We start from the raw sequence: 16362 nt of genomic DNA, 5'->3' as shown, positions 1-16362 counted from the left end.
AGAACTGCTCACATAGCATCATTGGATTATTACAATTACGCACAGAGGGTTGAGTCTTCAACTCATTCAAGTTAAAATAGGCAATGAGAGAGAGAGAGGCTCTAGTTCCCAGGAAGGCTAAACCTCTACAGTCAGCATTCAAAGAATTAATGTGTAAATATTAAGAGAATCATAGAGTGCTTCATTCTTCTGGCTAATTAAAAAGAGGTGATGTGAGGCCCAGGTGATGGTTAATATCATATAGGCAAGACCCAAGTCCACACCCTGTCCTGAATCAACTGCTATGACAAAAGTCTTCTTGGTTAAGTCGTTTGAACCCACAGTGACAGAGTAGGTCCCTGGAGATACTTCTATGTAAAGGTCCTTAGCAGGGTATTCAGCAGACTGGGATGCTTATAGGTCACACTGTGATCCTTGACAGATGCCTTCAAGGCTAAGTGCTGTGTTCTGTCTCTGACCATTCCTCAAGTCTGAGCACAAGGAGAACTCTGCTTTTCCTCGTGGTAATGATAAACAACCTTACTCACTGAAACTGAGGAGGACCTCGTGCACTTACTGCAGAGGGTCAAGGACTGCAGCCTTCAGTATGGACTGAGGCTCAATGTCAAGAAGACAAAGATTCTCACCACTGGACCAATTGGTAGCATCAGGATGGATGGCGAAGAGATTGAGATTGTTCATGGCTTCAGTTTTCTCGACTCCACGGTCAACACTCTTGGCACCAGCAGCCAGGAAATAAAAAAATGTATTGCAATGGGAAAGTCTGCGGTTAGGGACCTCTCCAAAGTACTCAAGAGCAACGGTGTCTCTTTGGAGATGAAGGTGCGCCTGATAAAGGCCATGGTCTTTGCAATCACTTGTTATGCATCAGAGAGTTGGACAATGACTAGGGAGGATAGAAGGAGAATTGATGCCTTTGAGCTGTGGTGCTGGAGAAGAGTATTGAATGTACCATGGACTGCCAAGAAAACAAACAGATTCATCCTAGAGAGGGTTAAACCAGGCCACTCCTTGGAGGCAAAGATTCTGGGGCTTCGTCTGACATAATTTGGACATGTTGCAAGGAGAGACAGGTCTTTGGAGAGGGACATCATGCTTGGTAGGGTAGAGGGACAGTGCAGGAGGGGCAGACCCTCTATGAGGTAGATTGATTCAGTGACTGGGGTAATCGGGATGAGTGTGTCAGAGGCAATGCGATTGGCACAGGACAGAGCAGAGTTTAAGGCTGTTGTACATAGGGTCGCTATGAATCGCAAACGACTCGATGTCACATAACAACAACAACAATGATATACATGGTTTGCCCCTCCTTCCTCTGGCACAGGTGCATAGTATTTCCCACACTGACTAGAAGCACAAGTCGGCCATTGTTCTGAAGGAAGTATTGAGGGTAGGACATCTCTCTTCTCTTGGGCCCGCTTATCCAGGTGCATGTGCTCAGCCCTCTCACACAGCTGGGCAGAGCCTGGAGCTCCAGGTGCCGGAGCAACAAGTGTTTGTGGTTCTGACTCTTACCAGTCCTCCGCCAGGTTTCCAAAGCTGCTGGACTGGGAGGCGAATTCCCATCCTTCTCCCTGAACCTGCTTACTAGTGGACTGGGAACTGCTGGAGACCCACAGCTTTTGAGTTAGGAGCATAACTCCAGATGGATTATGCCCCCAGAGATCCCTTGGTACTGTGCTAGGGACAAAATAGAAACACTGAACCTTGAGAAACTCAGTGGAAGAAGCACACTTAAAAAAAAAATTGAAAAAGTCAGAATGTCATGTACAAACTTTGTTGTGTTGTTGAATACCATTGAGTCAGAAACAACCAAGAACTGATCCTCCAGCAGATTTCCAGAGCTGGTAAACCTCGTATGAACTAGAGGTGGAAAAGCAAAGCAAAGAGATAAAAGACTACAAGTAGAGCAGAAGAGAAAGGACTTGCTCTGTCAGGGGAGTAAAGAAAGTTTTATAGAGGTGCTTTTAAGTCAAGAAGCAGTTAGCACAAAGCCACAGGTTTACGCTTACTCATACCTGCAAGATAAGATCCATGTCTGGGTTGAAAGCCCCAAAGTAAAATTTTAGAAGATTTGCTCTTGGTCACTCTCCTTATCCTTTCTCACAGCCTTTGAAGTCAAGAAATTAAACGTAAACATCGACAGCAACAAGTTCCTATCAGCTTGCCTCGGCAGGTGGATGGCTGGTCGTCATCCTTAAGTAATCACCACTCAGCAACCGATGCCCTTAGATACCTGGGAACTAATTGACTGCACATCTACACTAAGGAGCTTGTGCTATTGTCTTACTACATTCATAACCAGGCCATGCAGGAGATCTTTTTCTACACAGGAAAGAGTGCTTCATGAATAAATACCATAATTAATACTTTCTTTTAGCAGATTATTTTATTGTTCAAATGAGAAGAGGAAAGAAAAAGTGGAAATTAGGTGAGCTACTTGTTCTTAGCTATAACTGCTGACAGAGATGACCTGTAAGCCACAATGTCCTCAAAACCCATATGTTTTATTTTGTTAAATTGTCTTTAAGTTGCTTACTGAGAATAAAGGGCAGAGTGCTGATTTTTGTGTCACATTTTTTCAACTGTTCTAACCTTCACAGTCACTCCTCTTGATACCCAATGGTATACAGGCTGTTAAGAGGGATTATGAAAACAAAAATAAAGCACATACTTCCTCCCCCAAATAACAGGGTGTAGAAGATAAGCAAGAAGAAGGAAAGGAATCTGAGAGTATATGCTTCAGCTAAATGAGAAGCTGAGACGCAAAGCAACTACTTGTGACCATTTTTAACCATATGTCTTTCTCAAGAGAAAGCACCAGCTTGCCAGATTTCTCTTCCAGATTCTCTTTAGGATAAATGTTAGACCAGTTGATACTATTCCACAGCTCTTAACGGTTCTGCTCTGGTTTCCACTCCATCACGTATTTCTTTCTTTGTTTAATTTGGGTAATTGGTGCTCATTTACATTTTAGGCTTCCCCTCTCTCCCTCACACATTTTTTCCTTACTTACGTCCAATCTACTGACTAGTCTGGTGAAGAAATTCCTCATAGTGGTATTTTCTTTTTAAAAAAACCCAGCCTGTTTATTTTTTAGCATTTCATTTGACGTTTTCTTATAACTTCCATGTCTTTGCTGAAATTCCCTACACGTTTATGAATACTGTCCACTTTTCTCCTAGATTCTTAAATACATTAATTGTAATTATTTTAAATTTAATTTTATTATTGTAACCTACAGCTTTGAATTCAGTTCTGCCAATTGCTTTGTCTCTTGAGAATAGCTTGATATTTTCCTGCTGTTTGGTGTTTTGTAATTTTTAACTGAGTGGTTAAAAATGAGGCAACATTTATAGAAGAACAGTAAAGACTTAGTAAATAGTAAATATGTGTTTCACTGAGAAAACCTCCTGTCAAGGGCCTCTCCAAAAAAGAGCAACAATGGCAGTTTAAAGATTAAAGTGTGTGTAATTCAAGCTTTGGTATTTTAAATTTCATCCTATGCATCTGAAAATTGGTCACTGAAAAAGGATAACAGAACAATTGACACTTTTGAAGTGTGGTGTTAGAGAAGAAGAGTACTGAATGTTCCCCTGACTGCCAAAAGAACAAGTAAGTATATCTTAGAGGAAGTACAACTAGTGTACTCCTGGTGAAACTTTGTCTCAAAATGTGGGACACATTGTCAGGAGAGATTAGTCCTTGGAAGAAGACATCATACTGGGAAAGGTGGAAGGTCGGAGAAAAAGAGAAGAGATTCTCAACAAGATAAGTGGACACAGTGACTGCAACAAGGGGCTGGAACGTATTAGAGACGGTGAGGATGCTCTAGCACAAGGCAAGGTTCCTATCTGTTCTTCATAAAGTCACTATCAGTTGTAATATACTTGACAGCATAAAACCACCACTACTAACTACATTCTGAAGTAACTTATCCCTGTGCTTCTTATGACCACTGTGGTGTGTAAGTAAAGTTTAGTGTTCAAAATGTCTTTCCTAGACATTGAATTTGATTTGGCTGTATACAATTAACAACCTTGGTGCCAGCAGTCAGGAGATCAGGAGATATACTGCACTGGGAAAATCTGCAATTAGGGGCCTCTCCAAATTATTGAGGAGTAATGATGTCAGTTTGAGGACTAAGGTGCATCTGATTCACACCGTATTTTTTTTAATCATTTGCTATGAATCTGAGAGCTGGGAAATGAAGAAGGATAACAGAATAAGAATTTATGCCTTTGAGCTGTGGTGTTAGAGAGGAGCATTGAAGATCAGATGGACGGCCAAGAGAACAAACAGATATGTCTTGGAGACTGCCAGAGTGCTCCTTGAAGGCGAGAATGATGAGGCTTCACCTCACATACTTTGGGCATATTGTTAGAAGGTGCCATTCCTTGGAGAAGGACATGATGCTGGGAAGGGGGGAGGGTCAGTGAAGGAGAGAGAGATCCTCAACCAGGTGGATTGACACAGTGACTGCTGCAACGGGCTCTTGTGTGTCAGGAATTGCGAGGAAAGTGCAGGAAAGAGCAAGGCTCAGATTTTCTGTTCATAGGGTCACTATGAGTCATACTTAACTTGATGGCACCTAACAACAAAAAACATGTGGAGGGTGTGTCAGCCTGTCTAAAATAGGGTTAGCTCGTTTTACCAATCCGTAAGAGTACTGGCTAGTCTCACCAATCCACAAGGGATTTGGCTAGCTTCACCATTAAATTGAGCAGATCCAGCAACAGAAAGAGGAACCTCACTAAATAAGCAAGCAGGAGAATGCAAACAGTTCTTCAGGACACCAGACAGAATAGGAGGGCCTGTGGGGAGAGCAACCACAGTAGCCATGGCGTAGAACCAGAGACCTGACGTGAGATGGGACTTTGGAACTGCTACACCATTGGAACCAGAGCTGAGAGCCTTTGCCCAAGTTTGTTGGACAACTGGGGGAGGGGAGCCCATAATTCTCAGGACTGAGAACCTTGTAACACCGGCCTAAAGCCACAAGGCTGAAGGGTTGGGTGACTGTGAGCACACTTTGGAAGCCATCCTGACTGTATTCAGCTGTTTTTATGTGCCGTCAAGTCGTCTGCTACTCATTGCGACCCAATGAATAACAGCCCTAAACCCTGCTCTATCCCTTGCCAATCTCACTGTCTCCAGTACCCCCATTGCCCCAGTGACTGAATCAGTCCATCTCATCAAGGGTCTTTCTCTCCTGTGCTGTCCCTCCACTCTCCCAAGCATGACATCTCTCTCCAAGGACTCATGGTGAACAAAAATTGACTATTTACATGTAAATTAAAAGTTCAAGGAACTTCCAGGGTGACACTCAGAACTGGCTTGCACTGAGCAAGATTTAATAAATTATAAACTATAGATATACATAAAAGGATTAAAAGAAAAGAAAAAAAACATGTATTAAGAGCAATGGAATAATTTTTAGCAGACTCCATTTCAGTCTAAGAAATGAAGCGGTATTGCCTTTTCCACATGATCAGCTCAGTCAGTCCAAGATATGCTCTTTTTATGTATAAACTCAAAGTAAAACTTGATACTTGCCAAATGACTGAATGTTTAATCCTGTTGAAATAAATTAGTTTGAGGCTCTCCTCATTCTAAAATAAAATTTTCTCCTGGCAGTTACAAGAGAAAGTCCTCTACAGCTGGCCTGCTTACAACTACTAACCCGGACTATAACCCTTTGACTCCTCCAACATGGGTCTGTGTGGTCTGTGAGCTATCACATCAAATTTTGGACCCAGTAAAGCAGTAAGATTGGTGTTGAAATGAGCAGAAAGAGGTATGGGTGTGTGTGGGGTCACATCTGACCTCATGGGAATCGGTTTTGTGTTATGGGTGCTGTGGCGAGGACAGTTCCTTTTTGCAAAGTTGGTAAAGGTCAGATACTTTCATCCCCATGGCCTTTACTCATTTTACTATTGGGGCCAGAAGTGGTATTGCCTGGGACATATCCAGACTCATGGAATGTGAGATTTTGTAAGCCTGACAAGTTAGAAGCTTGGGAAGTGCAATTAAAATGGCTACTTTGCTACTACTAAAGTGGAAAGAAAAGTCAAGTCTCTTTTTTGCCTTAGACAAGGGCACAGGCCCCATATGCACTTGAATGAGTTAGGGCTAGAGAATGAAGGTGGAAAAAGCTTTATGTGTTAAGGTTTTTGGTGATTTAACTTTATGAATATTGCTATTTCTTTCATAAATAATTAAGAGTTTTGTTGATGTAATGCTGTGATGTATACGAGAAATAATTACTAGATACTATAAACCTTGAAAGTCTGTAAGTCTGCCCCGGGGCCAGTGTTGAGAGGAAGGGATATTTGTATTTGAATAATAGACCTTCCTTATTGAAGAGATAATTTGGAGAGAGAGAGAGAGAGAGAGAGAGAGAGAGAGAGAGAGGCTTTGACTGTTTAAAGTTAGAACAAGCAGCTTAGTTTCTGAAGCAGGGTAATGTTGGTACTTATGAGAGCTCCTTTAAAGGACTTAAAGGGAACTGGCATGTGACCTCACTGGTGGTGGCCACCTGAATCCATTGGAATGGAATTAGGAGGCATGCAACATTGAGAGAAGGGCTAAGCTTGGATATGTTCCATCAGCACTACTGACCTAGCGTGCACAGACGTATGTAAAGCACAAAAGGGTGACTGGCTTGAGAAGCAGGGAATCATGTGGATCCCATCTTGTTTATTTGGCCCCATGTGGGGGCAAATACTGAGTGAAAGTACCAGTCTATTTGGAATGCAGGTAGAAGTGTAGACTCTCGAGTTTAGAGTGATGCCAACTTAGACCTAGCCACTGATGGCTGGAGATAAGTTGACAAGAATCCAAGATGCTCCACATTCTGAACAAGTGTTGATTGTTGCAATCTGATGGTTTGTTCTTGACTGGACTTTGCTTATGAATGCAGATGCTAAATGCTCTAAATGGAATAGAAGATTCTTCAAAGATAAGAATATGCTTGTTACTTCAGAGTACTGGCTTGATAGGGATGAGTAAACTAGAAATTGGCTATCTACCAAGGCAGAGGAGGAAGAAACCACTAAGAGAGATGTCAGATGAGACTCTGAATATTGCACTATAGCACTGAGAAGCCAAAGCAAAGGGAAGAAATTAAGAAATTAAGGAGCTGAACAGAAGATTTCAAAGGACAGTTCAGGAAGACAAAGCAAAGTATTATAATAAAATTTGCAAAGACCTGGAGTCAGAAGATCAAAAGGGCTGAACTCGCTCAGCATTTCTTAAGCTGAGGGAATTGAAAAATAAATTCAAGCCATGAGTTGCAATACTCAAGGATGCTTTGGGCAGAATATTAAATGATCCAAGAAGCATTAAAAGAAGATGGAAGGTTTATACAGAGTCACCGTAGCAGAGGAATTGGCTGAAACAGAAATTTCATGAAACAATGTATGAGCACGAGCCTGTGGTGATGAAGGAGGAAGTTCAAGCTGCTCTGAAAGAACTGGCAAAAAACAAGACTCCAGGAATTGATGGCATACCAATTGACATATTTCAACAAACAGATGCTTCCCTGGATGTACTCGCTAAATTGTGCCGAGAAATCTGGAAGACAACCACTTGGCCAACTGACTGGAAGTCCAAAGAAAGGTGACCCGACAGAGTGTGGAAATAACCGAACAGTATCACTGATATCACATGCAAGCAAGATAATGCTGAAAATTATCCAAAATGACTGGAGCAGTCCATCAACAAAGAATGGCCAAAAGTATAGGCTGGGTTTAGAGGAGGCTGTGGTACTAGGGATATTATAGCGAATGTTAGATGGATCTTGGCTCAAAGTGGAGAGTACCAGAAGAATATCAATCTATGTTTCATTGACTCTGCAAAGGCTTTTGACTGTGTGGATCACAACAAACTGTGGCTGACTCTGAGAAGAATGGGAATCCCAGAACATTTGATTGTGCTTATGTGAAACCTATACTTGGACCAGGAGGCAGTCATCAGAACAGCGCAATGAGACACTGCATGGTTAAAAATTGGTAAGAATGCATGCCATGGATATATTCTGTCTCCATACCTTTTCAATCTGTATGCAGAACAGATCATCCAGGAGGCTGGGCTGTATGAGGAGGAATGTGGCATCAGGACTGGTGGAAGATTCATCAACAACCTGTGTTATGCAGATGACACAACTCTACTTGCTGGAACTGAGGAGGACCTGAGCACTTGCTGAAGAAGGTCAAGGACTGTAGCCTTCAATATGGATTGAAGATCAACATCAATAAAACAAAGATTCTCACCACTGGGCTGATTGGCAGCATTATTATAGATAGTGAAGAGATTGAAATTGTTAATAGCTTTAGTTTGCTCCACAATCAAAAACTCTTTGTACTAGCAGCCAGGAAATCAAGAGACAAATTGCATTGGGAAAGTTGGATGTCAGGGACCTTTCCAGAGTACTGAAGAACAGCGATGTCAGTCTGGAGACCAAGGTGCACCTGATCTAGAGCCACAGTCTTTGCAATTGCTTGTTATGCATCAGAGAGCTGGACAATGACTAGGGATGATAAAAAGAGAATAGATGCCTATGAGCTGCGGTGCTGGAGAAGGGTGATGTATGGACTGCCAGGAGAACAAACAGGTTCATCTTAGAGAGGATGAAGCCAGCCTGCTCCTTGGAGGCAAGGTTTCCGAAGCTTCATTTGACATACTTCGGGCATGTTACAAGAAGGGATTGGTCCTTGGAAAGGGACAACATCCTTGGAAGGGTAGAGGGACAAAGAAAGAGAGGGAGAGCATTGGTGAAATGGATTTATACAGTAACTGGGGTAATGAGGGTAGATGTGTCAGACACAGTAAAGTTGGCACATGATAGAACAGATTTCAGGGCTGTTGTACACAGGGTTGCTATGAGTTGCAAGCAACTCAATGGAACATAACAACAACAACCAAATATCTAAAATTGGGGAGATTAAAGCATGAGGCACGAAGTTGCTGGCTTACATGTTTTCATGAATATAGCTACTGTACATTTTAAGGGGAAAGTTCATTTTTTTATATGAAATATAATGGCTGGAAAATCTAGAAAGTGCTCTGTGTTGTGTAAAGTCCATTGAACTTGGCTTTGCCATGTGAAGGAATATGCAAATAGGTCATGTTAGTCTATCCACAGAAGATTGTCTAGCCTCACCATTAAATTGAGCAGATCCAGCAGAAGAAAGAGGCACCTTGTTACTAGAAAAGAGCAAGCTGGAGAATACAACTCATCCTTCAGGACACCAGACAGAGTAGGAGGGCCCATGGTGGCAGTAGCTACAGCATGGAACCAGAGACCCAACACGACATAGGACCTTGGGACTGCTACACCATTGGACCAGAGCTGAGAGCCTTTGCCCAACTTTGTAATACCGGCCTAAAGCTGCAAGCCTCAAGGCTGAGGTGTCTGCAGGCACATTTTGGAAGCTGTCCTGACTGTTTTCTGCTACTAACGTGGATTTTATAACCCCTTCACTGCCTTGGTATGGTTCTGTGTGGCCTGTGAGCTATCACATCGAATTTTGGACCCAGTACAGCAGTAAGATTGGTGTTGAGATGAGTAAAAAGAGGTATGGGAGTGTGGGGGACACGTCTGATCTCATGGGAATTGGTTTTGTGTTGTTGGTGCTGTCTTGTGAAGTTGGTGAAGGTCAGATATGGCTGTCCCTGTGTGGCTCCTACTCTTTTTACAACCACCTAGTGGTAGTAGTTGTTTTTTAGGTGCTGTTCCTCTTGTGGCCTAGTGGCAAGAACCTGCGCTGCAATTCCGAAGGCACATGACTGAGGCCACCAGCTGTTCTGCAGGAGAAGGATGGGCAAACTCCTCCCATGAAATTAACTGCCTCTGAATACCCACTGGAGGGTGGGCTATGGTTCAGTTCTGACTTTACAGCACACAACAACGGTGGTGGTGGTCGACTTAGGTGCCCTTGAGTCCAGTATGACTCATAGCAACGCCATTGAACTCTCTTCTATCCTGGGCCAACCTCACTACAGCCCTTGGTTGAGGGTCTTTTTCTCCTTTGCTGTGTCCCCACCTGATGTCCTTTTATAAGGAATAGCCTTTCCTAGCAATATTTCCAAAGTATGTGAGATGAAGTATGAAATACCCAGTGGAGGCCAGTGAAAAATAAACACAAACCTTAGGAGTGAGTTTGAGTTCCCATAGGGAGCACTGCTGGCCTAGAGCTTAGCAAGTAGCACTGCTTACCTAAAGTCCATGTCTCTCTGGCTGCTAGAATTCACCACCGGGGAGAAAGATGAGCAACCTTCTCCTGCGTGATTTATAAGTTCGGAAACCCAATGGAGAGTCAGCTATGAGTTGGTTCATATACCGACAGCAATGAGTTTTGAGTTTTTAGAAATCTGGAGGCACATAGCTATGTACCGTTTGTCTGTTTTGTGTGACAAAGCCGAAGCAAATTATGTGTTCTGTCTTTCCTTACAGGGTCTTCGCCTTTGTGGAAGTCTGGATACTTGGATGACTTGTTAATTTAAGTTTTTGATGGGCTCGGGCGGGCGGGGGGAGGAACTGTACACTTTCCAGCCTTTTATCATTGTTAAGATAGAAGAAATGTCCTTGAAAGTTTTCTGCATTCCAAGTAGTCTGTCTCTATACTGAGCATCTAAGCCCAGTTGGCCCCATATGATGTCATTCCACATGGTCCTTCAGCAAATAACATTTTTAGGCTCCATTTTTGGTAAAAAAATATGCTGAGTACACACATCTGGAGTTTTTTTCATCTGCCTTTGCTCATTTTCAGGTAAATTATCAATTTAGAAGACTCTTCTGAGAAGCAATCTGTCTGATGGGAGGGGGAAGAGATCTCAGCCAGGCTGTGTTGCTTTTAACATGTTTTAAAAGAAAGGGGGGGGGGGGGAAGAAGTCACATTTAGCCAGAATGATTTAATCTGGAGTATTTTCTTGTACCAACTGTGAGAAATTCCATTGGCAAAATATACAATTCCAGACATTTGTTCTCCGTAAATTATTCTTCTGTTTAGCTCCTCTGATTGCCCCAATTACACTAATTGATTTCCAAATGTACAAATACAGTAGATATGTCATAAGAAATTCAACTCTTATTCCGTCAATACAGAGAAACTGTCTCAAATAGTGAAGCCTACCCTGGTATCATCTGTCTTTTTGAAAATGGAGGATAAAACCTCCAGATAACAAAAAAACTCTGACTTGTACACTCTCATAAGGACACAAAAACCTTAAAGTGCCTCTTCTACAAGTTGTTTTTCATTTGACTCTTAATCATGGCTGGCCCCTTGCCTATGGGGAGCAGGCAATCACAGCTGTGTCTTGCTCCAGAAGAGTCCACCCGCCCTGCCCCATCCCACATCTCCTGAAATTCATTATTTGAATGCTACCATTTATTTTTTTTAACCCTACCATTTATTTTTAGTTAAGTATAATGTTCGCTGGGCACCTAAGCTAACATACTAACTTAATATCTGGGAAGTATGAACCTTTTATTTGTAAGCACATATCATGTTTTATTTCTCACATTAGCTGGCTACCATTTAATCAGGACTGGAGACATTCAAGCACAGGCCAGGAAATTTTGATGGAGAAAGAAAAGACTAGAATCCTGTGAAACAATAACTGTGGAAGCAAAGAGGTCTGAGGGCCTAGAGTGAGCAAGAAATGATATGGAAGAGAGAAGCTTCTAGATGATTTTGCCTTAGTATCACAGTCCATCCACTCACACAATCAGCAAAGAACCAATCTTGTTTCACCTGTAATAAGAATAAAGATGTATGCAGAGAGGGCTAAGCAGGCCATTCCTAACGTCTGAAATATCTGAGTTATGACTAATGGCACTTAGGACTATCTGTTTTGGTTTATGCATCTTATCATTAATAATAACTATTACATACGATGTTGCAGGGCATAACTTGCTAATTTATCATTCCCAAGACAACCTTAAAAGACAAAGAGCAGATATATAAAGATACTGATAATAAAAGGCAATAATAATGAAAACTTTTTTAAAAAGGAGGTGTATTTGATCAACATCAGAACTGACTGATCATGGAGTAATAGGAAGAGAATTCCATCATAAGTCAAGGACTATTTGTACCAAAGATTTCATATTTAATATCTCAAGTTCCTAATCAATCGGAATTTAGAGAATCTGCATTTGCTCTGTACTGGGGGACTGTTATGTGGAGGTGCCAGTCCTTGGCAAAGACATCATGCTGAGAAAGGTGGAGGGTCAAAGGAGGAGAAGAAAACCATCAGCAGGAGAGGCCCACACAGTGACTGTGCAATGGACTCTACTGTATCAGAGACTGTGAAGAGGGAGCAGGAGAGAACAAGGTTCAGAGAGTTGCTGTGAGTCATTTATTTGATGGCACCTAACAGTAACAACCAGGGAAGATAAGTGTTATGTTCTATATTTTTATAAAAAAAGTTCCCATCCAGTCAATTTCAACCCACAGTGACTCATGTGTGGCAATGGCTAGTTTTTCAGAAATAGATTTTAAGATTTTTTTGTTTCTTCTGCAGTATCTCTAGTGGCCCAAACTTTCAATCTGACAGTGGTAGTTAAGCACATTGACCATCTGCACTTCTCAGGACCCCACATTCTATATTACAGCTTACACACCCCGTATCACTGGAAACAACCAGCGTCTTCTCTGGTGGCCTAGTGGTAAGAAGCTGCGCTGAAATTCTAAAGGCAGCAAATGGCTGGAAACCAGCAGTTACTCAACAGGGGTAAGATGGGCAGTCTCCTCCCGTGTGATAAACTGCCTTTGAAAATCTGCCAGAGGGTCAGCAATGGGTCAATTCCAACTTGATGGTACACAACATCAAGAAAAACAACAGTAGTTTTGGTCTGTCACGGGTTTCTATCTGTAGAATAAGGTTGTTGTTGTTGTTGTTGTTGTTATGTGCTGTCGAGTCATTTCCTACTCATAGCGACCCTATGCACAACAGCCCTAAACCCTGCTCTATCCTGCGCCAACCGCACCGCCTCTGACACACCCATCCCGATTACTGACATTATATATTTTTAAGTCTGCAGCCCTGATTATTGCAGTTGTTGTTAGGTGCTGTTGAGTCGAGTATGACTCAGTGACCCTATAAACAGAAGACCTGAACCCTGTCCTATCCTGTGCCATCCACATCCTCTCAGACACACTTGAACCAATTGTTCAGTCACTGTCTCAATCTGTCTTTGCTGGGGCCTTCCTCTCTTTGGCTGACCCTCTGTCTTTCTAAATATAATGAACCAAGTAATAGCCTCACCAAGCAACATGATCAAAGGAAGAGAGACAAAGCTTCACCATCTTTGCCTAAAAGGAGCACTCTGGCTGCACCCTCTCCAAGACATGTTTCTTTTTTGCTTAGACTGTCCACAGGATATTCAGTGTTCTTCTCCAACACCACAACCCAAACTCGTTAATTCTTCTTCTGTGATCCTTATTTCTTGTTCAGCTCTAAGATGCATCCCAAGTGATTGAAAAGACCATTGCCTGAGCCAGGATCACCTTAGTTTTCAAACTGACATCATTGCTTGTTAGTATTTTGAAAAGGTGCCTGGTCCTCTGTCCTTGAATCTTCCTGACAGCTACAAGTGGAGAAGGATGGGGATCTCTAAAGACAAAGGGGAACAGGTGTGGACCAGCCATGGTTTCCAGAGAACAGCTCTCACTCAGCTTTGGCTCCCAAATGGGGAGCACTGATACACAGGACCTTCACAGAACATCACCCTCCCCTGGGGCATTATACACTTTTAACAGCCTAATATCTATGGGGGGGGGAAAGATCCACATAATGTCAAGAAAGCAGAAAGCTGTCTCAAACACAATGAGAAAGTTTTTTAAAAAACGAACCCTTCTCCTAAAAAATCAGACCCAATGAATATCTCAGACTCAGAGAACTAGAAGAAATAGGTTGTTGTGGAGTTACCTAAACAGCTACAGAGGAAGGTTCAAATGATATACTAGTACAAAAATTAACTCATCTATCTATGGTCAACTTATATCTGACAAGGAAACAAAACCTATCAAATAAGGAAACAACGTCTTCAAAAAATGTGCTGGCAATACTGGACTACTACCTGCAAAAAGCTGAAGCAGGATCTACACTTCTCACCACACACAAAAATCATCCCAAGGTGGATCAGAGACCTAGGAGTAACACCCCAAAATATAAAGATCATAAGAGACAAGTGGGATGAAGATTAGAAGGCCTAGCCCATATATAAAAAGTCTGATGAATACAGCCAGAAATACATAATCAGGAGAGAATAAAACTGATGAATGAGACTTTCTAAAGATTAAATCCCTGTGCATGCCAAAAACATTTTCAAGTAGGGTAAAAAGAAAACCTACTGACTGGGAAAAACATTTGGCAATACTATTTTAGATAAGGGTCTCATAACAAAAGTTTACAAAATCCTAAGGGGTCTCCACAAGAAAAAGACTGATAACCCAATTACAAAATGGGCAAAAGACATGGAAAGACTTCACAGAGGCAGATAATCAAATGGTCAACAGACACATGAAGAAATGCTCAAAATCACTGGTTCAAAAACCACTCTCAAATAAGACCACAGATGCAAATCAAAACCACAATGAGATACCATCTCACACCAGTAGCAGTGGCAAAGTATAACAGGACAACAAGCAATAAATGTTGGAGAGGATGCAGACCCATAGTAATGTTCATACACTGTTAATGGGATTGTAAAATCTACAACCACTCTGGAAGATAGTCTGGCATTTCCTCAAATACTGTATTATGACCTAGCTATTTCACTGCTAGGAAATACCCCAAGAAAATTGAAACTGAGACAGAAATGGAGACGTGTACACTAATGTTCATAGCAGTGTTATTCACTATCACAAGAACATGGAAGCAGCCCAAATGTCCAACTGCAGTTGAATGGTTTGAGAAATTGTAGTGCATTCACATGATGGAATAGTACACAGCACTCAGGAGTAACAATTTGGAAAACTACTACATAACTTCGGAGGGACTGGAGAGCATTATGCTGAGTAAACTAACTCAGTGTGGTAAGAACAAATACCACATAAGATAATTCTTGTACAAATAGATAAGTAGTAAAACATATATCAGGATCTAAGGGTGGAAGGGTGGGAGAAGGGGGGGATGGGCATGGGGGAAATCACAGGGTTGCACAATTTGGTGAGTGGAGGGAAGGGTGGGTAAAAGAAATTGGAAAGATCCAGCGGGGGTCTGGAAAGATAGGGTAATGGTGGGCATAGTTCAATGGTGATTACATAATCAATGGGAATGATTGTATGAAACACAATGTGAATGAAGGAAAATACAAAATAGTGTATATAAATTTTGTAAGTAAATCAATATAAAATAAAACTTTTTAAAAAAAAGAATTATTAGAATAAAAGATAAGTCTCGGAGGACAGCCCTGATACAGAATAGGAAATATCAATCTAAGAAAGGTTTGTGGAAAGGGATTAAAAGGGTGAAATAGTTGTCTTTTAGCCCTGATACTTAAATTAGTAAAAAGAGTAAGAGGAAAAAAGGACAAAGGCCATGGAAAACAAACATAGCTAAGGGAATGAGTAAAAAGAAAAACAAGACAAAGGATGTAGGAAAAGGAAGGAGGGAGGGAATGCCACTAGGGGTTGATTAGATATCAAAATAGATTAAGTAGTTAGAAAAAAAAAAATTACTCCAGTGCAAAACTTAATTCCTTTCCTCAAGTCTCCTGGACTAAATTTCATCACAAACATAAATGAAATTTTAAAAAAGAATTAGAACCACCTCATCTTTCCTTCTTTTCCTACTTGTTTCTCTCCCCTCCATGCAGCAGGTAGACAGCAATGGGACTGGTATCTAGAAACAGTGTATTACTGGAGTGTTTTAGAGGCGGTAAGTAAATAAGTAGTTGAACAAATAAATATTGTTTAGGATAGTGGAAATCAGTAGGAGTTAGGTTTATCAATGTTGAAAGATGTTACTAAAACTGGCCTAGGAAGAACATTATAGTGTTGAACTGGAGTGGAAATTACCGGCATGAACTCAGGGATTTTTAAAAACATAGATAAATAGATCAGTCAATTGATTGAGAGACAAAATTACAGATGTATGTATGTATACACATATATATCCCACACACGTAATGACAGACAACCAGTAACAATGGGACACTAAGTTTTCTGATTTGGGTATCTAAATACCATCCTTCTCTTAAGGAACCAAGGTTGCTCTGAGAGCTGGCTGAGGTAGGGAGCTCTGGTGGGGCAGTCCATAGAGAGTTGTGCTGCTAACCCCAAGGCAATGCCTCTCTGGCAGTCTGAATCCACCAGAGCTCCTCAAGCAGAGAGAGGGACAATCTCCTCCTG

At 41.6% G+C, this 16362-nt stretch overlaps 2 protein-coding genes across 2 annotated transcripts in view; both read right to left on the bottom strand.

Moving 5' to 3' along the window:
• The window catches only part of ANK1 (ankyrin 1, erythrocytic), a 131392-nt gene that overhangs the window by 86231 nt on the left and 28799 nt on the right, over window positions 1-16362 (bottom strand). The window lies entirely within an intron of this gene.
• Window positions 139-2036, bottom strand: LOC102873450 (A-kinase-interacting protein 1-like). Its single transcript, XM_006897001.1, has 2 exons — window positions 2019-2036; window positions 139-363 (listed from the first exon to the last, which is right to left on the bottom strand). The coding sequence occupies exons 1-2, from the start codon at window positions 2034-2036 to the stop codon at window positions 139-141; spliced, it is 243 nt and encodes an 80-aa protein (XP_006897063.1).

Source organism: Elephantulus edwardii, unplaced genomic scaffold, assembly GCF_000299155.1.
Source record: "Elephantulus edwardii isolate Elephantulus edwardi_28Jun2011 unplaced genomic scaffold, EleEdw1.0 scaffold00195, whole genome shotgun sequence".
In the NCBI taxonomy this organism is placed as follows: domain Eukaryota; kingdom Metazoa; phylum Chordata; class Mammalia; order Macroscelidea; family Macroscelididae; genus Elephantulus; species Elephantulus edwardii.
Note: the sequence above shows the minus strand (reverse complement) of the source record. Positions and strands in the feature narration are given on the sequence as shown.